We start from the raw sequence: 27,669 nt of genomic DNA on the forward strand, positions 1-27,669 counted from the left end.
CTCTTGATCTGGGAGCAGCGAATCATGCCTTGTTGTTGCAGTTGAGCACGCTTACGTTGGGCGGGTTATTTCGGAGGATGCGCTTCAGAGGAGAGAGGAGTGGGGGAGAAGGAGGAGGCTCGCTCTTCACTCCTCCCCAACCTTCCCGGGGTCCAGATTCCCTTCGCTGCAAGCCTTGCCGTCTCTTGCATCTCAAAGGTGGGTGAGCTTTGGTGGCCCCAATTCTTCTCTGAGGGGGTGTCTCCTGGGGCTGCTGGCTAGAGAATCCCGAGGAGCGACCCCTTCCCTCCTAGTCCCCCTTCCATCTCCACTTTCCCCGGAGAAGAGAGGGAAGGGGCAGCGGCAGGGACGTTCTTGCCACTGTGTCCCAACAGGCCAGACGTCTCATGTTTATGTCCGCCATAAACACGAGACGCCTGGCCTGTTGGACACAGTGGTGGCAGGGGGAGGAATGGGCTGGGTGGGCTGGCTGGCTGGGGAGGGGGGAGCCCTTTAAAGCCCTGCTGCCACGTTTGGAGAAAGCACCAGAGCTAGGGAGGCTTCCAACAGTCTGGCGAGGGTGACTACAACTCCCAGCATTCCTCGCAGTTAGGCAGCCACCGGGAGAAGTCTGGGGGAGATCTTTCTGAAGCAGGGAGAGGAAATTGGCTGTGTAGGTTTGGGGAGCCTCCGAGGCACTTGAAGAGCCCCGCAACTTGTATAGCTGGCAGTGGGAGACGGGCTGAGAGAGGAGCGCCTAGCATCGGTGGAGGGGGAGGTGGCTGAGGTGGGAAGGCAGATAGGGAGAAGGGGGTTTCTCCTAACGTGCCGGGCATTTGGCTCTCCACTGGCTTGCTGCTTGTCAACCCCGTCGTCCTAAGCACGTGAGCCACCATGTTCCGTACTAAAGCGATACAAATTCTCTCCAAGTGAAAGGTTTAGGATTGCAGCCCTGCCTAAAGAATTTCTTTCCCTGGTTTAACTTATCCATGCTCTCTCTTGGGTCTCTGCCCTGCTTTCCCCTGGGAAACCCAGAACCGCAAACGGCTCCAACTCTACTCCATTTCCTCCCCACCCACCTCCAACCCCCGCTTGGGCGTCCCCGACTAATGGAAAGCTTTCTTAAGCGATTCCCAGGCTCTGCTGGGCTGGGCCACAACATTTTTGTGCTGCCTTGGGGTTTTTTCCCCTCATGAGGCCTGAGTAAAGAACGCCGTTCTTTCCCTTCCGACCGAGAGGAGGCCTTTTAGACCAGAGCAATCCATCGTCGATCTGACAAGACTCCTCCCACATAACGTGGAGTCAGTCGGCGGGCTCTTCGAAAGAGTGGCCCATCTGAAGCCGCGGCAGAGCGCACGGCTAAATCTGTGAGAAAGAGAAAGAGATTTGGGCGGCGGCGCCGAGATGGAAACGTGGGACATAGCGGGCTGCCCGGAGATAGGAGACAAGGCCGCGCCAGTGGCAGCTTTCGGTAAGCCCATGGAAGGAGTCAGTGACGTGCGGTGAGCTTCATGGCCGGTGAGGGTTCCGCTCTATGGCGGACGCGGCGCCGGGGCTTCGACGGGGCTTTTGCGCTTGCCTCACCTGCCATGAAGCTCACCACACGTCACCAACTTAACATAATATTTGAAACCAACCTTTCAGTTTGTGTCACTGCCCTTACCCAAGTTTGAGAAACTCTAAAGTAGGAGATAATCAAACTAAATGCTATCTACGATTCCACAGATGGCAATATGCAATATTCATCTGTTTCCCTTTCTGGAGACCAAACGTTCCACCATGGAGAAAATGTTTTGCATTCATATTTTAGTATCCAATTTATAAAGTTTTATTAAAATCAGAGGGGAGGAAAAGAGGTCACAGATCTCAATTAAGATACAGTAAAACGAATAAAAAGGTTGGTGAATTTGCATGGTTGTTCAGCCTAGTTTTCAGGTGAAAGCTTAGCAATTAGCAAAAGTATTAGAAGGCATTTATTAATTATATTTATGTATCTTACATGCTACTGACACACCATTACGTCCACTCCCTGAGCCTCATTGTACTTGTGCTGCACCTCCCTGGCCATTTGCACTCTCCCTGATACTTATGTATCATTGCCCACCCTCCCACACCCAGTAGCAGCCACCCCAAGCCATACTTGCACCATGCCTCCTTGCCCACCCATACACCCTTTCACTCCCTCTCCCACACAGTAGCAGCCACCAGTTACCTGTTTGCAAACTGCCTGGGGCATTCAACTTTCTTTCCCACTAATTTAGGTGTTGGAAGTTGCAAGGAGATGTTCACTTTAAGTCCCAATCCTCACTTAACAATGATAATGAGGACTGCAGCAATTGCCATCGCTAAATGATGTGGTCATGTGACATTGTGCTTTCTGACATCATTTAGCAACTGAAATTCCACTCCCAATTGCCACTGTAACCCAAGGAGTACCTGTATTCCAGTAATTCCAGTAAATGCATTATCAAGAATGGGTTGCATGGAATTAATCATAAACAGAAGCAGCACAGCAGGCTGCTTGAACTAATTCAGACTGTTCCTATGGTAGAGTTTGGAATTTCAATAGGGAGTATAACAGGTCAAATGTTAATGAAAATTTGGGATTATGAATGCAGTGGAATGTTGTATGGCAAGTTATTGTGCTAGAAGCATTAGTAGCTTTTGTGTGTAAGCAACAGCCCAAAGATATTCCAGTTGTACTGAGTTGAATGTATGAGAAGTGCCCCTGTATTTACAACATACAAATCTTTTATTATCTTCATGGTCAATTCTTCCCTCAGGAACATTCCTTTATTTAGTACTTACAAAAGTGGAAGATTCTAGTTAATGAAAACCTGTTCCTGTATAATCCATTTATTTATGCAGCGTAAAGATATTTCATGCTTCATTTATTTCCAGTACAAGCCGCAATGACACTAGAATAATAGATAATTTTTCATCCTAGTATAAAGAGACAAAAGCCAGGGATGCAGTAATTGTTCAGTTCAGAGCAAATCGTGAATCCAGTAGCATGACAAAACAATCAGTTCATTGGCTTCACTGAAGAGACGTTCATTTCTTGGGATGTGACCTTTGCATTGGAACAATTTTCTAGACTATAAACCATCTCTGAAAGCTCTTTAACTTCCAATATGAAAATTATATTGGTAGCTAGTTCTCACTCTTTTCCCTTTCCATCCAGGCCTTTTGAAGCTGCTTCAGGAGTATGAGCAGGAGAGAATCAAGCACAGCCAGACCCTTCCAAGAGCACCTAAGTCCCCTACAAAAAGAAATAAGTGTTACTGCTGGATCCTCCTCCAGATACACTAGTACTCTCTTCCTAAGGCACGTGAATCCTCAGCCCCCTTACCTGCCATCCAGAAAAAGCAACCCATGCTCTTCCAGCTCTTTGACTTCCTCTGCTCCACCAAACACATCCCACAGACCGAGACTGGGGGCAAACTGCAACCAGTGCTATAAAGAGAAAAAGCTACCCTTAAAACTGTTTTTTTTAAACATTTTTTTTCAACTGAAGAACTAATTTGGGGGCTAATCTAGGTAAACACTAATGATGCTAGGAAATATGTTTCTTAAAATGTCACCCGGATGAATTTCTCAGAATTTTAATCTCTTTTGAAAATAAACGTATAGAGTTCAAATTTAACTAGGATCCATCACTACAATTTGGATTACTGTCTATCTAAAACCTTTGTTTTTTTGCTATACATGTAGTCCTCGATTTAAGACCACAATTGAGCCCAAATTTTGGTTGCTAAGCAAGACAGTTGTTCAATTTTGTCCACCACCTTGCTTGCCACATTCCTTAATCACTGCAGTTGTTGTTCAGTGAATCTGGCTTCTCCATTGACTTTGCTTGTCAGAAGGCCACAAAAGCTGATTCCATGACCCTGGGACACTGCAACCGTCATAAATATGTGCCAGTTGCCAAGCATTCAAATTCTGATCACATGACCATGGGGATGCCACAATGGTTCTGAAGTGTGGGAAATGGTCATAAGTCTCTTTTCCATGTTGTTGTAACTTTGAACAGTCACTAAAACAATGGTTGTAAGTTGAAGGCTTCCTGTAATTTTTGCAAGATAGGCTTAGCAGAACATCACTTGAAATACTGCAAATGCTTGAAATGCTCTTTTTTTAGTAACAGCTTTAAGTCAATTGTCACTTTTGGTCCCATCTTTGATAGATCATTGAACAATTCCTATTTTACAAAAATAAACTAGCATTAAAAAAAAACTGAGCAGAGATATGTAGGTCTTAAAATCCAAGCTCATGTTTACTGGAAATTTCAGGAGGATCTCTTACTGTCTATGAATATTTAGTAATCAAAGTCATGTTTTTAAAACAAGGGTTATGTGCTATTTACTCTTCTGCTATCTCTAGCATTAACTATAAGTAGTCCTTGAGTTATGGCAACAATTGGAATTGGAATTTCCATTGTTAAGCGATACAATTACAATTAACTTAAAAGGCATACAATACAGAGAAAGAATGAGGAATGAGCCACGTCTTCAAAATCATTCTACCTGAGCGCTCTGGAATTATGACAATAAATGTTTCAAACATTTCAAACATGAACAGCCATCACACGGAAATATGAGAACTATACCTGGTGTGTGATTCCTATATCCATACGGAGTCCCAGCATCAAAACCTCCTCCAGTCTGCAAAAGGGACAAATGGAAGATCCCAAACTTTGAAGCAACACAGCCATTAGAATTCTGATAAACATATATTTGTGCCAAGAACAGTGGGGGAAAAGGGAACTAGTCAAATGATTTTAACATATTAATCAGGGCAGCACCTGTACTCAACTGCTTTCAAAAAGTCTATCTGTGCATGTGTGTGTGTGTGTGTGTGTGTGTGTGTGTGTGTGTGTGTTTGTATGCTTTGAATGAGCTCTACAACAATTCTATAAGGACATTTTTATTATCTCGAAATTAGAGATTAAGTAGGTATGGCATGTCTGGTAGCAATCATATTTTTATTAAACTTTTCAGGCAAGTGTTCCTTCTACAGCATCTTTTCGGTGTTTTAAAAGATTTCACTAACATAATCAGAGTTGCAAAGTAAAAAGGCCATGCAAAAAAGTAGATTGGAGAGAAAGATAAATTTTACATAGCTCCAAAAAGCAGGTACAGACTAAGATTTATATGTAATTTAGCACTTTGAATTTAAGGAAACTGGAATTTAAATATATAATATGTTCCAGATTCAAAATAGCAGTAGCAATAGCACTTAGATTTACATAGTGCTCCATAGTACTTTACAGCACTCTCTGAATGGTTTACAAATGTCATCATACTGCCCACAATAATCTGGCTCCTCATTTTACCGACCTCGGAAGAATGAAATGCTGAGTTAACCTTGAGCCAAACAGGATCGAATTCCTGGCTGTGGGCAGAGTCAGCCTGCAATACTTCATTCTAACCACTCCACCAATATTATGGATGCAATGTAGGATATAAAATGATGGCTCATGCACTTATTAATAAGACTGAGTTTTCAGGAATATCACTAATGCTTAAAGAAAGGGAAGGATAAAGAAGAGCCTATCTGCATATCTTCTTACATACATATCTAGTTTCCTGAATGGAGTCCGTTTCCGAGTCCCATGTCCAAAGGCCAATACTTCTTTCATCCATATATCAGGTTCCAAAGTCTGTATTCTTGCCTCTCGATGGATCTTACCATCCCCCCATGGTACAAATCGCCCATGGGCTCCTGAGAAAGAAGATTGTTCTGAACAACCTATGGCACCATTTAGTGTTTATATGAGAAGGAATCACTAGGCAGCTGCTTAGCAACATCATTTTTAGCTGAGGAGCGCTTACTTTCCAATCTCCTCTTATTTATTTTTTAAAAAAACCAAGCCATAGTTGAAATGGTACTTCAGTACATTGTACTGGAACCAACTCAAGGCCCACCATCTCCCCAAATAGGTTTACCTGGTCCAATGCCAATATATTGGCTCCCTTGCCAGTAGGAGAGGTTGTGAGTACTAAATGCCCCCTATGTAAACAAACAAACAAATAAATTAATGCTAAGGAACTACAAGTCTGCACACAACTGTTCCATTATATTAAAGAAACAACTTTTAAGGAGTGGCTTTCTAAAAAAAACCATATGGCACCTCATTGGGTTTAATAGTCATTTAGGAGACTTTTCTTACTTAGAAGAAAAAGGGGGAAGGCCAGGGAGGAGGAAGGAAAGTCTTCTCACAGGCCTCCACTGTAATTCAATGTGCAAAGCAAAATAGAATACAGAATATAGCATTTTTATTTTTAAGCATACTCTTTTTTTTGTTTCTAACTTTTTCAGCATTCTCTCCTGAGATCACAGTAAGGCTTGGATCTTACTCAGTTGGACAGGTAATACTACAGTATTGTGAAAAATTCTGAAATCATATTCCTTTCACATCGGCAGAAGGAACACATTTGTATTATCTTTCTAATACAGCGAGAGAGAGGGGCGGGGGATCCTATTTCATTACCAGAACCTTCTAAGTTTCTTTGGCCTGCTTCCTTTTACTGAGTTGTATGGCACAAGGTTTAGCTAGAGGAAAAGACTTACATTCTTTGAAAAATTGGAGACTTCATACTGGTGAAAACCTGAATTTTGTAGAATATGACGTGCACACTCATACATTTCTGCTACTACATCCACATTGGTTGTGGGCAGAAAGCCCTGATGAACCTGCTTGAAGAGAGATGTGCCTCTTTCTAGAGTCAACTGGTAAAGGGATATATGGTCATCGCATACTGCAAGTGCTTTCTCCAAACCTTGGATCCAGGAAGTAACAGTCTGTCCTGGGAGACCAAATATTAAGTCAAAAGATGTACGCCCTGGAAAGAGTTTCTTGGCTTCTTCTAAAGTTCTCAAAGCATCACAAGCTGTGTGGTTCCTTCCAAGAAGCTTGAGTTCTGCATTGTCAAATGACTACACAGAAGGAAATAAAAATCATGAATATTCTTGACTCTTTACAACTGAAGAAAAAAGAAACAAGTATGTTGTGGGAGAATTAGGATTATGGTAAGTAAGAAAAAAAGAAATAAAATCTTGTAAAAAGCTTGCATACTCGCACAGCCGCTATGTAGTTCCCTTTTGTTGTTATGCAAGCACAAAGGGACTAGAAATAGGAAGCCAAAGAAATTGAAGGTGTAAAAAAAGAAAAATAATCTGATTTACATCAGCCCCATGCATGTTCAAAAAGTAAATAATCTTTTCTGAAGCTGTTGTGACTGTGAACAGAATGGTCATTAAACAACTGGTCATAAATCGAGGACTATAATTTAGAAATTACCTTGCAATCCCAAAGACTACTGTCAATGTCCCAATACTAACTCAGTGGTACACAGTGTATTGATATATGCTCAAAATGCAAATATCTGCATATAATGTATAGATATATGATACATATAATGTATGTTTGCCTGTAAGTAGCAAGTTAAAAAAGATTTTTAAGGATTATACAGGATAAATTGTTAACCAAATTATACTTTACATAGAAAAGAGCAACCTATTAATATGCTGACCAGAATAGAAAAATATATCTAAATCTTTCTTCCATGCTGCTATTCCAGCTAAAACACTCAATCAAGCTTCTGTTTGTTATGCTCAATGTCAAATTCTACGTACTTTAATTATAAAAACTCATTAAAACTAGGAAGCAATTTCCCATAAGTCAGGTTGACCATGATCTTGGGTTTTTATTCCCCTACAGCATATGAATGGGCTTTTTAAATTTATAACTCTAGTAGTTGACAGTTCTTACTTTCTGCTTATCACATTGTAGTCTAAAAACATATATGGGATGGATGGATGGAGGAAGGAAAGAAGAAACTGATCAGTGGAGCAGAAAAAACTGGTATATTTTGGTACCTTTCTGCAATCCCATGTGAGTAAACTTGCTTAACGTTAGTCCAGATTATTTTAAGTATGCTTTTAAATTTATTATTCTAGTATTGTAAGTGGATGATGACTAATACAGTCTTAAAAGCAATGCTCCTGACTTCTCACCTGAATACCAATGGAGAGGCGGTTCACACCAGCTTTCTGGAACTCAGAAAGGCGGAGGGTGTCTGCTGAAGCAGGGTTTGCTTCCAAAGTAACTTCAGCGCCTTCTGCTAAATGCACACATTGGGAGACAGTGTCCAGGATAGCATCAATGGTGAGTGGGCTGGCTAAGCTTGGTGTTCCCCCACCAAAGAATACAGAAGTGATTCTATAGTCAAAAAAGAAGACAGGATTATTTGAATTGATGGTCCTCTCCCTATTTTCTCAGCTTCACATGAGAGCAAGTGGTAGAAATGAGGAGTTCCATTCTGTCCTCTAATATTCTTTATATATTTTAGGTGTATATAAAAACACTCTGAACCATTTCAAGACAAATGCTCTGCAAGATACCAATCTTAATTTTAAAATGGGATGTTCTGATCATTTTGGAAGTGTTTGAAACTGAGCCACTGTTTTGAATGTGAACACTCTATTTCAAGAACAGAAACACAGGATTTCTTTGGATTCATCTCAATGTGAAACAAATCCAAATAAGCACAGCTTAGCATTATTATTAAGGCTATGTCATCAGTTTGACAATAGTAAAGAAATAGTATACAAGGATCAAATGAACCCCCTAAAGGCATCTGTTTAAAGACTTACAAGACTATTTATATCAAGGATCTAGTAAAGCTAAGAAAAATAACTTGGTTGCTACTGAAGACTATTAAGACATTTTGTGAATAACATTCTTTGCATTTGCTGTGATTTGGATTCTTTGGTTATAGAAGATCTTAATAATCCCCCTGTAGTATATGTGTCCCCTTGGCACAATTTTATCATAGTTCTAGCCTTTCCTTGAAGTCAGTTTCAGGAAGTGAAGATAGGAGAAATGTGTTCAGCCGAGGGAACACTGGGCTGCATGAATAAATATCACCCTCTGTATTAAACATTTAAACAAAATTGTTGGGAGAGAATAAAGATATTTGGGCTCCATTGTCATTGGCAAGTAAATATGATTATTTCTCTTTTCCATCTATCTTTAGATGAATATCCAAATATTGTCAATATCCTGAATAGGTGTCAGGTGGCAATAATCATCTGGGTGAAGACAAATAAATTGAAATTCAATCCAAACAAAAAAGATGTGCTTCTGGATTTGAGAATAGAATTTCAATTGCTTTCAATGGGGAAGAACTCTCACTGACTAATCAGGATAAATCAATCTGCGCCACTTCTGGATTCAGCTTTTTATCTGGAAGATGACATGTGGTTTTAGGCACATTAACTCTATCTGAATTCCAGATGAGATCAAACATGGCTGACACATAATTTATTTAACATCTACACTGGATTACTGTAAAACTCTCAAAACCTGGTTAGTGTAGATTTAAAAAATAATTATGTTAAGAATGGCATATTGAAAATAAGGAATAAATATAAGCAGCAGGCTGTGCTGGAGGACTTCTTATTTTCAGCACAGGAACTGTTTTGTAGAACAGAAACAGCAGGTAAAGAGAAATGGTTAACATATTGTTAATTCAAAATGTGGTGAACCCAACTACTTACAGTGATCTAAAAGATTTATTTAAATCTTTATTTAAAAGATTTAATATTGAACTGAAGCCCTGTTTTTTGTTGAGATTTATAGACAGTCAATTAGAAAAGGCTAATGGAAGATTTGTTTTTATATATGGCAACTGAAGCAAAATTATTATTATTTGCACAAAGATGAAAACAATTGGAAATATCTACACTGGAGGAATGATTGGGGAAGATAATTTGTAGTAATGGCAAAATTGAACTTTGTTTAGTGAAAAGACAACTACATTTATCAGTGACTGGAAACACTTTACGCCTTCTTGTTGAAAATGGGAAAAATGAATTGGTGATCAATGGATTTTATGATTAGAAAGCAAAAAATATGTGAAGAAGGGAATTATGATATAACCTTAAAAAAAGTAGATAGAAGATAAATGTATTTGTAACTGCCATAAAGAAGACTGGAAACTACTTCTTTATACTTTTAAAAAAATCTATTTACCACTTTCCTTTACTCTTCTGTTTCTTGAATTTGTATACATTTTACCAATGTATAAAATTATTCAATAAAATTTAATTTTAAAAATACCCCCATTAGCTTGAGGAGCTCATGGAAATAGGGAGCCTAGCCCACATGAGGTAGATGTATTATGTGCAACATGCTGATCCATTTTTTGTGGTCTTATTTATATTGAATTGTTTTTAGAGGTTATTTTTGAGTTGTTTTTAATTGTTGGTTTTATTGTCATATTTGTGAGATATGTGGCTATACAAATTTGACAAGTGAATAAGTAAGTCTCCTTGGTGCTATATTTAAGAATTTTGGAAAATTGCAGTGTTTTGCATGGAAAGTACTGACTTGTAAAACAGATGAATGATTCAGATGGGGGTGGGGGGAATCTTCATTTAATTAAAAATCTAAAGGATAAATTTGGAGACTTTCAAATCCTTTTTACTCTTTGTTGTATCATTTACCTCTGAACTTTGCTTAGCTGGATCAAAGTCTGGGCCTCTTGAATGAGGCAGTTCTTCATTCTAAGCTCATCCAGATTTCGGGGAATATATTTGTTGAAGTTACAGTAACTGCAGCGTTTCTCACAGTAAGGCCACTAAGGAACCAAAATGACAAGAGATATTTTATTCAAACATTTTTAGGGGAGCTTTCTTATATCCTTAGCCAACGGTATTATGCTGTCATTAGTTATCGCCAAGCAAGATGGATCTACACACAAAAGAAATTATTTAAAACTACCCTGACATGTAAAGATTTAAATAGCTTTATGCCACAAGACATTCTGATGCCCAGCATTTTAAAACATTGTGATAACAATTCAAAATGCTAACTTATTATATAAAACCCCGGCTCCACAATAAATTAGTTTCAGTTGATAAATGCCATCCAAGCATAAAGATAGTCTCCCTTTAGCTAGGATTTTCCCATCCAAATAGTAATACTTAGCACCATGCTCCATCCTCATACTTACTGTTTCAATTTTTTAATGTTTCACCCTTGTATGTTAACATCTTCAAGTAGTATATACAGTAAATGAGGAGACTAAAACTATTAAAAATGCAAAAAAAGTTACAATATACTTTAAAAGCTGATTTAAAATAGCCATGTCGTGTATGTTGTAATTTAATACTTAACAAAAAACCCCAGAGATATAATCTTGATAGTGAGAGAGAAGGAAAAGCTAACATTCAACCAATTGAAAGGCTTTTTCCTAAGAGCTTGAAATAAAATGCTAATTACAATGCCCTCTAGAGTTTACTACTGATTTTCTTTCCTCAACACAAAATTTACAACTTGTTATTTGTGAGGAAAACAAAATCTAAGGGGAGTGGGAATATGTTAGCAAAATAGAAATATAGGGTTGTGCTAATATGTGTTAATTCTGGCAACTTTGAAGTACCTGGTTGTCAGCAAGCTTTATCAAAATTTCAATGGTAACATAACTGATACATTTCTATTAAGACAATAAGTCTTTAGTTTTTGTGGAATCAAATGCAGGACCCAAAACCTAATAATCAAGGCTCACTGCAGTATTTATTTATTCAACAGTCACACTGTTAAATAAATGGAGTAATTCTCTCAAGAAAATAATGAGAGGGGCTCAGATAAAAGGATACACTCTTATTTCAGGAAAGGAGAAAATGATACAGTCATACATATGCATAGATAATCGATGATATAATCATATTCATAATTAGCAAACCTAAAGTTGCTTCCCTGCCCTTCTACTGTTACTGTATTTCAGAAAAGAGTTGTCTTAATAGAAATATATCAGATATGTTGCCATAGTCATTTTCATAAAACTTACTGACAACCTGACACTTCTGTTTTATTTTATTTATTTGTTTTGTCAAGTGTGTATAAGATAATAGATATAAGTACATACAAGATTATGAATATATAAAATGGATATGAATAAATGGGGTTGTTAGGACAGGGACGGTAGGCACATTAGTCCGCTTATGCACAGCCCTTATTTAAAATGTTATTTTACTAACATGTTTCCACTCCTCTAAGATTTGTTTTTGTCACATATATGTCTCCAGCTCTTCTGCTAAATTGTATTATGGAATAAAATTACTATTATTTATTATTATTATTTTAATTCTGCCATCTTACTGAATCAGCAACTCTGGACAGCTACATATTAGTTCTCACAGAGTTCAATCCATAACTAAATAAATGTGTAGTGCTTAAAGAACTTACTTGTTCTTTAAGAGATTTATCATCATTATAATGACAGTATAACAAACACAACAAATGCAGGTATCTGAACAGCTGAAGAGGATTTCCCCATGGCTTTGGAAGAGAAAATGGAGGAATCTGTTGGGAAAATTGTCTTACTTGGAACACAATTCCTTACTGGTTACTCTTAACAGAGTTGACCTCATTGATCTCAACAGTTTCTTCATGGAAGCAGGATAAGAATTGGAGGGGACCTTGGAGGTCTTCTAGTCCAATCCCCTGCTCAGGCAGGAGACCCTAATACCATTTCAGACAAATGATTGTCCAATCTCTTCTTTTTGGAGCACCCATAGCTTCATTGAAAGCTCTTCATTGGAATCCATGAGTGTCTACATCAGGGGTAGTCAACCTTTTTATACCTACCGCCCACTTTTGTATCTTTTAGTAGTAAAATTTTCTAACCGCCCGCCGGTTCCACAGTAATGGTGATTTATAAAGTAGGGAAGTAACTTTATTTTATAAAATGTATAAAGCAGAGTTACAGCAAACCCCTACCGCCCACCATGAAAGCTGGAATGCCCACTAGTGGGCGGTAGGGACCAGGTTGACTACCACTGGTCTACATTTAATCAAGAACTTTTTTGAAATCTAGCCCATTGGGACTGATTTGAGGAAAAATTTATTTGACTAACAAAAGCTTGAAATTCTAGGGAGCCATTACAGCTTTGAGCATTTATTTTTAAAAGTATTGCTCTTGCAATCACTTTTACCTATACATAATGCTGACATAAATCAACTCTATTTTGCAGAATTTCTCAAATGTTAGTCTGACAAAACGGATGTTGGGTTCCCTTCTCCCATTGCCAGCATCCGAGTCTCTGTTTTGCAACTTGCTTATTATGTTTCCTCTTTTACAGTATTTCCTCACTGAGGTTTTGAGTATTTTTTGTTAAGAATATAGCTGGGTCAGGATCTACTTTTGATGTCAAATTTTGTTAGGGAAGTTGCAGCATTTCCTGCATGGTTGATACCTATGTAGAAATTCCCGAATGCTCGATTCATATCTATGTAGAAATTACCATGCTCCCATTAATTTGTGCAATAGTAATTAGAGATTACAGATCAGGTGTGCAGCAAGTTTCCATTGTGCTGCTGGCCCCATTTTTAACAATGGCAGTTTACCTGCACTGATGACTAAAGCTTTGACATCCATCATGTCTAAGGAGATTAGGACCTTTTTCAAAAGGCAACTGGGCTTCGTTTTTCCTTGAAAAGGTTTCTTCACTGAAGAAACTTCTTGGATGAGAAGCAAAACGTCTTCAAGAAGAAAGAAAGTGCAGTTGCCTTTTGAAAAAGCAACTGGGATTGACAGCCATCAGATTAAAACGCAATTTACATCTTTATCCTCAGAGTGCTTTTTACAATTACACAAATTCCAATCTTTTAAAAAAAGATTTTAAGAATAATGCTTTTTCAAAAGTGTCTTTTTGTGACACCCGTTCCTGTTTGACAGTTTAAGTCAGAGGTCTTCAAACTTGGCAACTTTAAGACTTGTGGACTTCAACTCCCAGCCCTATGCTGGCTGGAGAATTCTGGGAGTTGAAGTCCACAAGTCTTAAAGTTGCCAAGTTTGGGGGGCCCTGGTTTAAGTGCTCCTCTCAAAACTGCTTTATGCAACTGAAACATCTGGCCTACAACATCGAGCAAAGAAAAACAGGACCGTCACCCCGCCAAAATTCGAGAAACTTTTCCACCCATCGCCAGTTAGAAGAATAAACAAATCACGGGTTGCAGAAGCGCATGCGCAGAACGCTCTCAGACCTTCTAAGCCTCGGCACAAGCAAGCAGAAGGCAGGAAGGAGGCGGGTAGCGGAACCTCTGCGCACGAGCTCGGCTGCAGAGGCAGGGAACGTGCAGCGCAGCGCGTGTCCGCGGAAACCTCCCCCCCCGCATACGTCCCCCAATTGGCGCATGCGCAGTGGGTTTCGCTCGCGTTCTCCTGGTCTGAAATCTAACTCACGTGGATGTAGAGCGAAGCTTGCGTTTCCGGAGGGCGGTGCTGGGAATGGGTAGCGTGGGGCTTTCCCAGTGGCGCAATTTGACGAAGCCGTGCGGGAAAGCCTGTCCGCAGTTTCTCTAGCAGCGCCTCCATGAGACTTTTGCCGCCTCCACTCTGGGCAGCTGCAGCCCTGGCATCGGCAAGGATGAGAGAGAAAATAAGACCTGCCTCTTGGGAGGAGAGGCTTCGGCTCCGTTGGGGTCCACGCGTGTTTCTTCTGAACTCGAATTCTTCACCGCTTTTCTTCTGAAGCCTAGCAGGACAGATCGTCCTCGATTTACAACAGTTCGTTTAGTGGCCATTCAGAGTTACAGTGGCACTTATGTCTGGTTTTCACCCTTAGGACCTTTGCAGCATTCCCCGTGATCACGTGATCGAAATTCAGCCGCTTGGCAACCTTGCCGTGCCTCAAGGTCATGTGATCACTTCTGACAAGCAAAGTCAATGGGGAAGCCAGATTCGCTTAGCAAAGCAGGTTACTAATTTATAAACTGCAGTGGTTCACTTAACAGTTGTGGCAAGAAAAGTTGTAAAATGGGGCAAAACTCAGTTAATGAATTTCTCAAGCTTTCTTGGGCTCAGTTGTGGTTGTAAGCTGTAGTACCACTTCACCAATAAAGTGTTGCGGTCTGTATTGATCCATTGGTGGTGGGGGGAACCTTCTAAATTCATAATGTGCTAATTTCTTTATTGACCCGAAAGTATTTTTTTTAATGTTCAGAACTTAAGCAGGACATTACAGAAAAAGGGAGGTGGAGGTGGTGGGAAAGGGGATTAAATAACACACCTGGGCCAGATATTTGCAATCTCTGTGATTTGCAGACCAGCTTTCTGTGTTAGGTGGAGTTGAAACTGCTTGTGTCAGCAGGTGTCTCTCACTGGGGCCCATTTGCCTTTCAGATTGGAAGGAACAACTATTTGTTGCCCTTTGAAGGCAAGTGTAAACTGAGCTCAGAGATTTCATGTTTCTCACTAGAAAGCAGTAGTAGTAGTATAAAAAAAAAGTTTGAAAAAATGCATCCATGATTTTTATTTCATGCGTACATCAAAGTGGGTGAATATAAGATGTTTGCCTTATGTATTAATTAAAAAGTTTGGCTGCCCATCTTGCCACAAGGTCACTCTCATAGTAATGCAGGGGTGTGAAACTTGTGGCCCGCAGGCCGGATGTGTCACGTGCTGGCCACACCTGGTTTAGCAAAGGGGAAAAAGTCACGATACATCATGTGACAACACCGTTACGACACAAGTTTGACACCCCTATAGTAATGCATTGAACTGGATTAAGCTTTCTTGGAATTAAGAGAGCACTGTTAGTCTCTGGTGGCAAAAGAAAATCAAGTCTGGTAGCACTTTTTTCCACTAACATTTTATTAAAAGGCATCTGTGCATTTGATGAAGTGAGCTATAACTGGTGAAAACTTGCACCTTTTCATAAAACATACAAGTCAGAAATGGTAATACCAGACTTGATGTTTTGGTATAAAGAAGTGAGCTCTTGAATCAAGTTTACTGTTACATCACCCAGGCACTAGATGGCGATTGAGAACCTGATACCAGCTTTAAGAAGTATATTATTTCGGGTTGATAGATCTGTCACCAAATTAGAATATTTACTATAAGAGCTTTTGTCAACCATAAGCAAGAGGAAAAAAACCCAGGTGATGGACTAGATATAGAGGCTGAACTGAGACCAAAAATGCAGTAGGGTATGCTGTTACATGTTTCAAATGTGTGGCTGCTATGGTAGTTTAATATGCTTCAATGTGAATCAGACACAGAATTGCAATTTACTTTCCACATTATGATCTACAACTTAGTATATATTGCTCATTTTTCCAAGCACATTACAACTTTCTTAGTTGCTATGGGGTGTCCCTTTCACGTTCATTACACATAATTTTAGAGTCTCTTTCCTGTCTTAATTATGTTCTATTTTTATTTATTTATTGCAGGCTAACTTGCAGGAGGATTATCTTGGTTTTACCTTTGGTAGGAAAGCAATCAACAATTACTCTTCTTAAAATAGGATGGGACAAGTTTAGATGATGCTTAGAGGTATCTGACTCACCATCACTGAAGTTGGTGGATTAAAAACAGGAATTGAGGGAACTTAGTAAAGTCTCTAAGATGCCTCTGCTTGCAACAACTTTTCTGTGTCTCTTACCTGCTGGGTTATTTCTGAACAGGGATGCAGCATTCTTTGGAAAGTGTGCTAAAGATAAGAGGCTTATTTCTAGTTGTTTGTGAATATTTGATTTAATAGTATAACAGACTGAAGCTTCAAAGGAAACTAATATGTTGATTTTAAAGTTTGGTCCCTGAACTTAAAAGGGCAAGTATGAATATATAAACAAATCTACTCCTTCATTGGGTCCAAGGTTTGCCTACAGATACTTGAAACTGCTTGTCTGATTCCCCATCTCTCTACATAAAGGGGCCATTGGTACTGGAATAAGAGGAAACACTATTTCAGAAGGGAAATGGCTAAGCACAATTTTAAGTAGCCTGAGATACATGCTGGGAATGACCCAAAGGGAATGTAAACCTGGTAGAAAAAAAAAAGATTTTTGTGACATGTTTGTGTCACAGGTACAGGAAATACTGTAAGGAAGAACCATATATTCATGTAATGTTCTAATTGCTGTCTTGATATAAACATAAAAATGTTTAGGCAAGTCTGCAGAAGAGGTTAACAAAAGTCAAGATGATGATTGCTGCCAGGAGATGGAAGCCTCATCTGTTTTTTTTAGACACAGGCTTTGATTGCAAGGTCATGACCATCTTGATATTTTTCACATCAACCTCCTTCTCAAGCCCCTGCAAAGGGCCCTAGCTCTGATGTTCTCTGTAACAGGGCTGTGCAGAGCTTTGGATTCTATTCCAATTCTACAGCTTTTTAAAGCAGCTGTGTCTCTTCCTAGGATTCCATAGCCGTTCCCAAGAAAGGATGAGGCTGCTTTAAAGCAAGGCAGAAAGCTCTTACGTTAATGTTCCAGAGCTCCTTTTATGAAGTACATCTGAAGCACCACCATAAGTGCTGAGATGTCATAACTTTTACAGTATTGTATTATTTATTTGTCTTGTATGCCGCCCACTCCCGAAGGACTCCGGGCGGCTCACAATAGACAAGGGAAAGGGGATAAATAGACAAAGACAGAGACAACACTTTAAAAACACAACATTCACAATTTCCGTGGGGCTGGATGTTTCACAAGCCCCCCGGCCTGCTGGAGCAGCCAGGACTTGGTGACTTTGCGGAAGGCCGGGAGGGTAGTAAGGGTCCGGATCTTCACGGGGAGGTCATTCCAGAGGGCTGGAGCTGCAACAGAGAAGGCTCTCCCCCGGGAGGTCGCCAGCCAACATTGGCTGGCAGATGGAATCCGGAGGAGACCTAACCTGTGAGATCTGATCGGTCTGAGGGAGGTAATCGGCAGGAGGCGGTCTCTCAGGTACCCAGGTCTGATGCCATGTAGGGCTTTATAGGTTACAACCAGCACCTTGAAGCGGGTCCGGAGACTAATGGGTAGCCAGTGCAGCTCGCGGAGGATAGGTGTGATGTGGGTGTACCTAGGTGCACCCACAATTGCTCGTGCGGCTGCATTCTGGACTAACTGAAGTCTTCGAACGCTCTTTAAGGGCAGCCCAATGTAGAGCGCATTACAATAATCCAGTCTTGAGGTCACAAGGGCGTGAGTGACTGTCTGAAGAGCCTCCCGATCCAGGTAGGGTCGCAATTGGTGCACCAGGCAAACCTGGGCAAAGGTCCCCCTGGTCACAGCCGACAAGTGATGTTCTAAAGTCAGCTGAGGATCCAGGAGGACTCCCAAATTGCGGACCCTCTCTGAGGGGCGTATAATTTCACCCCCCAGCCTGAGAGATGGAATAGTTGGCCAATCTTTGGGAGGGAACATCAGAAGCCACTCGGTCTTGTCTGGATTGAGTGCCAATTTGTTTGCTCCCATCCAGATCGTAACAGCCTCCAGGCACTGGTACATCACTTCTACTGCTTCGCTGAGTTGGCACGGGGCGGACAGATACAGCTGCGTATCATCCGCGTATTGGTGGTACTTAATCCCGTGCCGGCGCATGATCTCACCCAGCGGCTTCATGTAGATGTTAAATAGGAGGGGGGACAGGACCGAGCCCTGCGGCACCCCATAGTTGAGGGGCCTTGGGGTCGACCTCTGCTCTCCGACCAACACCGACTGCGACCTGTCTGAGAGGTAGGAGGAGAACCACCGAAGAACAGTGCCTCCCACTCCCACCTCTCACAACCGTCGCAGAAGGATACCATGGTCGATGGTATCGAAGGCCGCTGAGAGGTCAAGGAGCACAAGGATAGAGGGGTGACCCCTATCCCTGGCTCGCCAGAGATCATCAATCAGCGCGACCAAACAAAGGGAAGGTTGGAGATTGGACGATAGTTGCTCAAAATGGCTGGGTCCAAAGACGGTTTCTTCAGGAGGGGCCTCACCACCGCATCCTTTAGGAGGAGCGGGAAAATTCCCTCCCGGAGAGAGGTGTTAACAATCGTCCGGATCCAGCCACGTGTCACCTCCCTGCTGGTCGAGACCAGCCAGGAGGGGCACGGGTCCGGTATACAAGTGGAGGCACTCACCGCTCCCATGGCCTTGTCCACTTCCTCAGGAGAAGCAGGTTGAAACTCAATCCATAAAGTATGCTCAAGACCTTCCCCCAGTACCTCGGCTGGTACCGTGCAATTGGAGTCCAGCTCTGTCCGAATCCGAGCGACTTTATCCGTTAAATACTGAACAAATTCCTCAGCTCTGCCTTGTAAAGGGTCATCCGCGTCCCTCCCTTTCAAGAGGGAGCGGGTTATTCTAAACAAGGCGGCTGGGCACAATTCAGCGGATGCAATAAGGGCGGCAAAATGCGAGCCACGAGATAGGCTCTGATAAAGGCTCTCATCAGTGCTCGGTCTGACTCAGATTCACTGGGCCTCCAGCGGCGCTCTAGGCGTCTCTTTTGGCGCTTCATCTCCCGGAGTTCCTTGGTAAACCAAGGGGCCCTCCTGGATCCGCTGCCTCGGAGAGGTCGCAAAGGCGCAATCTGGTTTAGAGCCCCCGCTGCCGCTGTATTCCATGCAGCGACTAAGGACTCCACCGGGTTGTGGATGATAGTGTCAGGTATTTCTCCAAGCGCCGTCTGAAATCCCATAGGGTCCATCAGGCGCCTGGGGCGGAACCACCTAATCGGTTCCCCCTCCCTACAGTGGGGGATTGGTTTCCGAAAGTCAAGCCTCAGTAGGAAGTGATCAGACCATGACAAGGGCAAGGTTTTAATGCCCTTCAATTCTAGATCACATCTCCACTGCTCCAAAAGGAATATGAGGTCAAGCGTGTGACCCGCTGAATGAGTTGAACCCCGAATTACTTGGGTCAAGTCCATGGCTGTCATGGAAGCCATGAACTCCTGTGCCCCGTCAGAGCGTTCACCAAGTGTAGGCAGGTTGAAATCCCCCAGAACCATAAGCCTGGGGAACTCTACCGCCAACTCGGCTATTGACTCGAGGAGCGAGGGGAGGGCTGTTGCAATGCTGTTGGGAGGTAGGTACATTAGCAACAAACCCACTTGACCACCAAGGTCCAATTTCATCAACAGGGACTCACACCCGACAAGCTCCGGAGCAGGGATCCTACGAGGGACTAAAGACCTTTGGACGATGACAGCCACTCCCCTACCCCTTCTCTGGGGTCGCGGCTGATGAAGCACCTGAAATCCTTCTGGGCACATTTCAGTGAGGGGGACTCCTCCCTCTGGGCCCAACCAGGTTTCAGTAATACATGCCAGGTCTGCCCCCTCGTCTAAAATTAGGTCCCGGACAAGGGGAGCTTTGTGAACCACAGACCTGGCATTTAGCAACAACAGCCTGAGACCAGGGCCCTGACAGTTCTCGCCATCTGGCCCTGGAGTGGAACTAACAGGGCCGGAAGGAGGGATCTCTGTGACGTAGCGAACCCTCCTTCCCCGGTAATGGCTAGCCCTAAAGTTCCCGTCATACCTGCCTCTCCCCATAGTGACCGTAATGCTCCGGCCCACCCCCGCACCTGTAGACCCCATATCCCCTCCCACAGCCGCACCATCCGGCAGGCAATTCGTATCATTCATTCCGGGACGGGAGGTAAGCCTGGCCCCCCTACCACTTCTGCAAAGCACTCAGTGGAGGAGGCACCAGGGTGTGCTCTCAATCCTCTCACACATACACAGCCACTCAACCATACATTCCCCACATAAGTCAATTAAAAAACAAAATTGTAGAATTGAATGAACATCTCAAAGCTAGAGGGAACTTTTGATGAATTAGCATTCCATTGTTCTCAGTACTCATGAAAGGCCCACAATGTTCTCGAGGGTGCCGTAAGTTCTGCATGAACCTAAAATGAGGAAGAGAAAATATGGCTTGCATGTAAATCCCTTCCTGCCCTCATCCACTGGCTGCCATAAGCACTGAGCACAGAGGTCATTTCGTTACCGAGAATAGGAAGTGTATATGACCTTATATGGAATAACTTGAGAAAAAAAAATGGGTTTTTTTGGGGGAAGTAAACTTGTCATATATATGAAAATAAGGACGCTTCTGCAAGGTGACCTGATTTGACCTATAGGAGTGATTAATTGCTGAAACATATTGAGATCATGCAGATGTAGGGCTGCCTGGAAATTCCTTCCCTTTTTTTCTGGATCAGGGTTATAAAAGACGATGCTACAAACACAGGAGCAGCGAGCCAAACTATTCTTACACAGGACGAAGCTCATGTAGAGGATTTCCATCCTGTTCCTTTGGGTAAGTTTCAAAATCAATATCAATTTGTAAGGCAAGGTGACTGGTGAAGGCTGCAGTGATATACAAGTGGACCTGTGTGATGAATGGGAGCAGCACCAGAAGTTTTTCTTGGATGGGAGGAGGGAGTTTAATTTTAGGGGAGGATTGGATTTAATTTAATTTAAGCCTGATGTAGTGCAGTGTGGACTAGGTCATTTTAGTTCAGCCATGTCTCATCCCAACCTACCTTACAAAATTGTGGGAATCAAAAAAGAGGCATGCTGCTTGACTTCCCATGTGAAAGGTGACATATTCTGTAAAATTGTCAGCATCCTATTTTTTTATTGTTTGCCTACCTTAGACTGCAGCTTGTGATCTGTGCTGAACCACCAGCTACTTAAGGGAATAGGACCACCAATTATAAAAATCAGATCAGGCCTGCACAGGAAATGTGAACACCATTTATATTCACTCCGGGTTTAGCTGCTGCTCACATTGCTGTGCAAACCCATGCTGACTTGTTGGGAATACTGCAGTTTGAGAAACTCTGGGATAAACACATTTAAAGTGTAGGGATTAAAAGTAAGTGATATTGTAACTTTATTTACCACCAGGCTGCAGCCTTAATAAAAAGAAAACATTAGTTTCACTCATGGGATAATTTATTTTATAATAAATTATCCCATGAATAAATTATATTATATAAAAATATAATAAATTGTCACAATCCTGCCATGTTTGAGAAACCTTGACTTAACGTAGGTATCCATATGGTGGGAAACTGACACAATTGCTAACACTGGAAATTATTAAAGGGTTATTGTGGCTTAGTGAATTGTAAGAGTCAATTTCTTTTGGTTAAGTTTCTCCATTGCAGCTCAGCATCCAAGATCCACTTTGATAGAGGGGTGGGGATAGGAATAATTTGCCTGGCCAAACTAAGTCCGCAGTCCCCCTACATTGGGCTCAGCTTCTATCATACTGCCAACTTAATTTTTCACCACTCTCACTTTTGCCCACAGACTGAACCCCCACCCCAATTCTCTGCCTTCCTGTGCAAGCTCTCAGGAGCACCAACTCCTCATCTCTATGGTAACCCCCCCAGCTCATTACTCGGAAACCTCGCCTCTTAAAGGAGCCGCATCAAGGCTGAAACAACCGCGAGACAACGTGCAGACAAGCACCCTCAGAAACACCCTTTCAGCAAAGGGTGGAAATTTAACAACCAGTCCGCCCAGGGTCAGTTCCATGTCAAGGAATTTTTTTTATTACTGCAGAATATACTGGAAAAGCATCCTCTGTGGTAAGTAAATATTAAATAGTTCCAGAAATGTTATATGTTTAATAACGAAACTATATTAACATTCAAAAAGTGCAGTGGTTAAGATATTAAAAATTGATTTATTCTGCTTTCTTCATATACTGGCTATTTTGTATTTCAGATGCAAAGCGATTCTTCTGGATCTCGCTAGTAAACATTCTGCTCCCATGGGTAGAGGCCACTCCCAGCTGAAGAACCAAAGTGTAGATATTATAATATCACAGGCATACATGCTCGGATTCCCTTCATTTTGCTGGTCTTCTCCAACTGTTCACTGTGCAGCTGAATACCTTCTGTCTGATGGTTCTCCCAAGAACAATTCAGCAAAAAGGAATGCAAAGCCACCTTAATTTTGAAATCAACATTTTCCTCTGATAAGGAGCTATCATACATTTCTTCTCTGAAGACTTAAGAATGGAATCAGGTCTGTCCAAGAAATTTCATTCTATCAAGCAGAGCAATATTTGTGCAAGGAAGAGAAAGCCCACTACATACATATTGGACCTCAGTTCCATTAAGAACTTTCACATGTCTGAAGTCCAAATCTATTTTAACATAAATAAAGCAGATTTATACATACATACATACACACACATGCATACATACTTGCATACATACATTATGGTTATGTTTGGAATACATTTATATATACATATCTATATCCTATAAATATGTAGATATAAGCAATTTTTAAATATAAAAGACGTTTATATTAAAGATTTTTAATACAAAGCATACGTGTACAAAGTAGCTTAGAAATTCAAATTAAAGAAGATTTCATTTTTGGAGTATTCTGCTGAGTAATAGAAGAAAAAAATTCATTTGGAGTAAGACACAGAAGGAAATCCATAGCAATGTTATAAACAAAGATATTAATAATTCAGCTGATGTGGAGCACTGTAGCTGAAGAAAATGAAAATGTTCTTCTCAATCTCTGCAGTTCAGTGTGTCATGGTTGGGAGATGCTCAATCCTCTCGTAAAAAAAAAGAGCCATTACCAATTCAGGTGCACTTTTAGTTCTGATACGATTTGAAAGTTTGACATTTCTGTAATATCTGTTTTTTAATTGAGAAATAAACAATGGAGAAATCTAGTCTTTCTTTGAAAACATTTTGCTTTGCATTTTATGTCTCTAACATGAACTGAGAACAGAATTCACTTCCTGGAATTAGTAGCATTCTGAGCCTGGCATTTTGTCATAGGAAAGACTCTTGGCTGCATCTATAGTTGGGAAGATCTACAGTTTAAATTTCATTTGTACAAGTTGTTAAGACCAGATTTGTAACTATAATTCATTCATTATGCTTTCATTTTAGCCCTTGCCCATTTTATCACATAACGTGATGGTTGATAATCATTGTTCCTAAAGTGTAGGAATGAATAGGATGGAGGTCTCTGTGATTTGGTGGAATTTTATCACATGGACAGATTCTCATGATCACTATTAGCTAGATCCCATCCTTTCTTAGGATCTTGTCAAAGAGTTCATTAGACAAAGCTAACTACTAAAGAAATACTGCATTTTTATTTTTCTAAATTTTTATTTTAGAAAAAGCATACAATTTTAAGCAAACTTGATTTGGTAATCAGCAGACAATGCTTCTTAAGGCTGGCCAGTGATCCTTTCCAGTTTCTTAAATGTTTGGAAGTAAAAGAAGGCGGCGGACAGCATGTTCGTTTGTAGATCTCTTACACTGCCTCCTTCTATGCAAGTTGAAGATGTTTCTCCATCTGCTCTCTCAGTTTGTATTTTTGAATCTACATTGGCAACACCACGGATGGAATAAAAGAGGACACATATAATTAAAGACTTAAATAGCAAAACAGATATTCATGTATTTCTTTTCAAGACTTCTCTCTTCGTACATTATTCTTATCAGTCTTCAGCTCTGATCCAAATCAAACACTCTCTGAAGTAGGTAAACGATGACAGCCTTTTCAGTCTTGCTGGAGTAGCTGTAGTTTGTAATTCTCCCTATCAGTGCCAACTGATTAAAACAGTGGCAACATTTTAAAGCAGAAGCTAAGCTCTTGTTTGATTCTAAACACCAGAAATGGCTGTCATCCTATCTCATCGTCATCCCTACCATATTAACTATTGCATTGGATTCAAAGTGTCATCTGCACTGAGGCTGACTGAAAGCTCTCCTGTTACTTCACATGCGGCTTGAGTCTTAAGAGTGCTGGGAACTGTCAGGCACATATTTTTGTTTCAACAAACCTCCCAACCCATCCCTGGAGGGGGATAGTCTCTGAACCATGTGAAAGGGCCAGCCTTTATGTTTTATGTTCTAAGACCTCCAAGGTCCCTTCCAAGCAGAGGTGGGTTGCTGCCAGTTCGGCTCGGATCAGGCGAACCAGTAGTAGCGGTGGCGGGAGGCTTGGCCCACCCACCCGGACGCTTCTGAGCACGCATGCGTCCATGAGAAACCAGTAGTAGAAATAATAGAAACCCACCACTGCTTCCAACTCAGTTATTCTATCATCTAAGAGGGACAGCTCAGACTAGATTATAAATTCTGGGCCATTCCAAATAGCTACAGATAACTGAAATAAGCTATGATTTCATTAGGACTATCAAATCTAAATGACCCAGTTCACCAGCAGATGGCAATAAAGAGTTAGTGTTTCCTGTTTTATACCTAAGGGTAAATACTGCAGAACTTTCTGTTCTGTTCTTTGGACACAAACAGGACCCCCCCCCCCCTCCAAGCCTTCATCTATTTCCCATTTCTGATCTTGGCAGCCATCACAGTAACCTAACATTCTGTCACTGATATCACATTTTGTCACTCTGGACAGATGACTCATTATATCCCTATAATGGCTTCTTGACCTCTACTGGTGCCCCAGTTTTTACTTCAAAACTCTTCAGGGCTCTCTTCCCTTTATCCTTTCATATTTGCCTATAAATTTTGTTCCTCCATATCCACCTGTTTCTGCTTCCTTTGTTTTTCTCCCTTGTGGCTCCATGTGCTTCAAACTGCCTTTTCCAATATACAAATGAAGTTCTCATCTCTTGTGCTTCTTTCCAATCACTCTTCAGGCCCACCTTTTCATGGATTTCAAACTCCTTCATCCTGTAGCTTATTTTCCCTGAAATTAAGCCTGTTACTGTATTTACCTGTGGATGACTGCTTGTAGTTCTCTCACTTTCCTCTATTGTTGCCTTGCATCAAATTTTAGAATTAAGCATGTTGAGACAGGTATAATGTAGCCTATCATACTCAGCCAAGTGCTGTGCATAAAAAAGGAACATCTTTACTCACCTTGCCTGAGACAGTGAGTGGGAAATCCTCCACAAACACTACGTATCGAGGAATCTTGAAATGAGCAATCTGTGATTTTAAAAAGAAAGCTTAGAATGTCAGAACCTGTTTTGGCTTGCCTGTTATTCTATGTGACTAAGAGACTGGTTCTTAGTAAACTTTTCTCAAAACTTCAGCGAAAGCTCAGCAGTCATGGCTGATAAGAGTTTCCTACCAATATTCTTGTAACAGCCCACGCTTTTTCACGCGTCTTACAGAGCCCCAATGCCATAAGCAAATCTTGAATGAAATTTTACTGCTTATTGAACATCCATTTCTCCTCCCAGGGAGGTGTTCATGAGAAACCTGTCATGGTCCCCCAAACCAATCTGGGACCAGTTTGAGGGGTTGCTTACTAGGGTATTTCTGAAGTAAACCCTCAACCAAATCAGAGGTGGTATTCAGCAGGTTCTGATCAATTCTGGAGAACCGGTAGCAGAAATTTTCAGAGAACCGGTAAATACCACCTCTGACTGGCCCAGCCCCCATCTATTCTCTGCCTCCCAAGTCCCAGATGATCGAGATGAAATGGGGATTTTGAAGTATACTTCCCATGGAGTGGGGAAGGAACGGGGATTTTACAGTATTCTTCCCCTGCCACGCCCACCAAGCCATGCCACACTCACCAAGCCACACCCACAGAACCGGTAGTAAAAAAAATTGAATCCCACCACTGAACCAAATCCTGTTGGAATAGCAGTTGATGCTTTACATGAGTTTCTGCTTGAACTGCCTGAACTACAACTGCTCAATGTGTGAGAGAGAATAGTTGGGACTATGCTACCTTTTTCTGGAAACCAAGCAGATGCAACATGAGGGAGCAATACAAGGTGGAAAGTCTTTTGTACTGCCACTTCTGACTGCATATTCAAAAACTACAAAAATACTCCTCAGTGAAGGAGAGACCTGTGGAGCTGACTTTTAGTCTGTGGGGACGTTTATTTAGCCATTTCATTTCAAGATGGGTATCATGAAGATCGAGAAGATGCAACAAAGAGCAACAAAAGTGATCAGAGAGCTTGGACACCAACCCTATGAAAATAAAAGGCAATTGTAGGAGCTACCTAACTTAGAGAGGAAATATAATTCAGGTTTATAAAATAAGCATGGTAAAGACACAGCCAACAGGAAGACTCTCTTGTCTCTCCCATAGAAGCCACATAATGAAACTCACTAGGAAAACTAGTAAAAATGAACGTTTCTTTACACACAGTGAGTTATCAACTATTGGAATATGTTGTCACACAATTGGCTCTAATTTAGGTGGCTTTACAAGGGGGATAAACAAATTCCTAGGAGAGGATTTATCAATGAGTTGCGACATTTCCAGGCACAGGAACAATTGCCTCAATAATCAACAATGTTAGAGGAGGGCTACTTCGATATCCTATTTGCAGTCTTCTTGGATCATGTGAGACAAATGTTAGCTAGATGGACCCGGATTTGATCCAGCAGGGCTAGCCTCATGCTCTCATACTTTTAAGAAGATGGGAATCTTTTGGCATCCCTTCTATTTCAGAACTGCTCCAACCATCTTGTTACTATTACTGAAGTTGATTAGCAGCCGCTTTCCATGGCATCAGGCATTTTCAAAACCTCGGAGGAGATTGTGGGGATCGGATTGGGAGTACAGAACACCTGTTTTGCCATTGAGTTAGGGTTCCTACCTTAACTACTGATTCCATCTGAGATATGATCTCTCTCTTTCTTTAGTTGCAAGGGGAAAGAATAGAGGAGGAAGATAGTTCAAATCCTCTGTTTGTCCTTACCTTTCCTTTGCAAAATGCCTTGATTTCGTCTGCCGTGCATTCCTCTCCAGCTTTCACTCTGATGGAAGCACAGATCTCTTCTCCAAATCGCTCATCTTTTACACCAACTACCTGAATAGATGGAGGGAGACATTGAGCTTCACTATTGATTAGGTTTCTTTTCTTGAGACTTATCTGAGTTCATTATTTCCCTGGAGGACATACATGGTG

At 41.3% G+C, this 27,669-nt stretch overlaps 2 protein-coding genes and 1 long non-coding RNA gene across 4 annotated transcripts in view; 1 reads left to right on the top strand and 2 right to left on the bottom strand.

The window, feature by feature from the left end:
* Positions 1-1,825: 1,825 nt before the first annotated feature.
* RSAD1 (radical S-adenosyl methionine domain containing 1) lies at positions 1,826-14,686 on the bottom strand. 2 transcript variants are annotated; one of them, XM_032211894.1, is made up of 9 exons: positions 14,235-14,686; positions 10,492-10,625; positions 7,999-8,203; positions 6,553-6,918; positions 5,928-5,991; positions 5,556-5,703; positions 4,589-4,643; positions 3,332-3,435; positions 1,826-3,241 (listed from the first exon to the last, which is right to left on the bottom strand). In XM_032211894.1, exons 1-9 carry the CDS (start codon positions 14,364-14,366, stop codon positions 3,133-3,135), a joined length of 1,317 nt encoding a protein of 438 aa, XP_032067785.1. In that variant the 5' UTR covers positions 14,367-14,686; the 3' UTR covers positions 1,826-3,132. The 2 variants fall into 2 exon arrangements, with proteins under 2 accessions (XP_032067785.1, XP_032067786.1); XM_032211895.1 differs by lacking the exon at positions 14,235-14,686 and adding an exon at positions 14,036-14,140.
* Positions 14,687-20,868: 6,182 nt separating this feature from the next.
* Positions 20,869-23,870, top strand: LOC116503250. Its single transcript, XR_004254681.1, has 3 exons — positions 20,869-21,081; positions 22,083-22,363; positions 22,503-23,870. It is a non-coding gene; the product is annotated as an uncharacterized LOC116503250 (long non-coding RNA).
* Positions 23,871-23,903: 33 nt separating this feature from the next.
* ACSF2 (acyl-CoA synthetase family member 2) overlaps positions 23,904-27,669 on the bottom strand; it is a 79,094-nt gene continuing 75,328 nt past the window's right edge. The window contains exons 14-16 of the mRNA XM_032209520.1: positions 27,460-27,570; positions 25,652-25,720; positions 23,904-24,140 (exon numbers count right to left, since the gene is read on the bottom strand). Coding sequence (XP_032065411.1) covers positions 24,087-24,140; positions 25,652-25,720; positions 27,460-27,570 — 234 coding nt within the window. The 3' untranslated portion in view covers positions 23,904-24,086. The remainder of the gene's footprint in view (positions 24,141-25,651; positions 25,721-27,459; positions 27,571-27,669) is intronic.

This window comes from Thamnophis elegans, chromosome 2 (assembly GCF_009769535.1).
Source record: "Thamnophis elegans isolate rThaEle1 chromosome 2, rThaEle1.pri, whole genome shotgun sequence".
Lineage (NCBI taxonomy): Eukaryota > Metazoa > Chordata > Lepidosauria > Squamata > Colubridae > Thamnophis > Thamnophis elegans.

Coding starts and splice junctions, on each gene's coding strand:
- RSAD1 (XM_032211894.1), bottom strand. CDS start 14,366: ATGGAGGCGCTGCTAGAGAAACTGCGGACAGGCTTTCCCGCACGGCTT. Junction 5,704..5,927: donor ATATATTGGCATTGGACCAG/GTAAACCTATTT, acceptor CTTCTTTCTCAG/GAGCCCATGGGCGATTTGTA. Junction 3,436..4,588: donor ATATAGGAATCACACACCAG/GTATAGTTCTCA, acceptor TTCTCTTTATAG/CACTGGTTGCAGTTTGCCCC.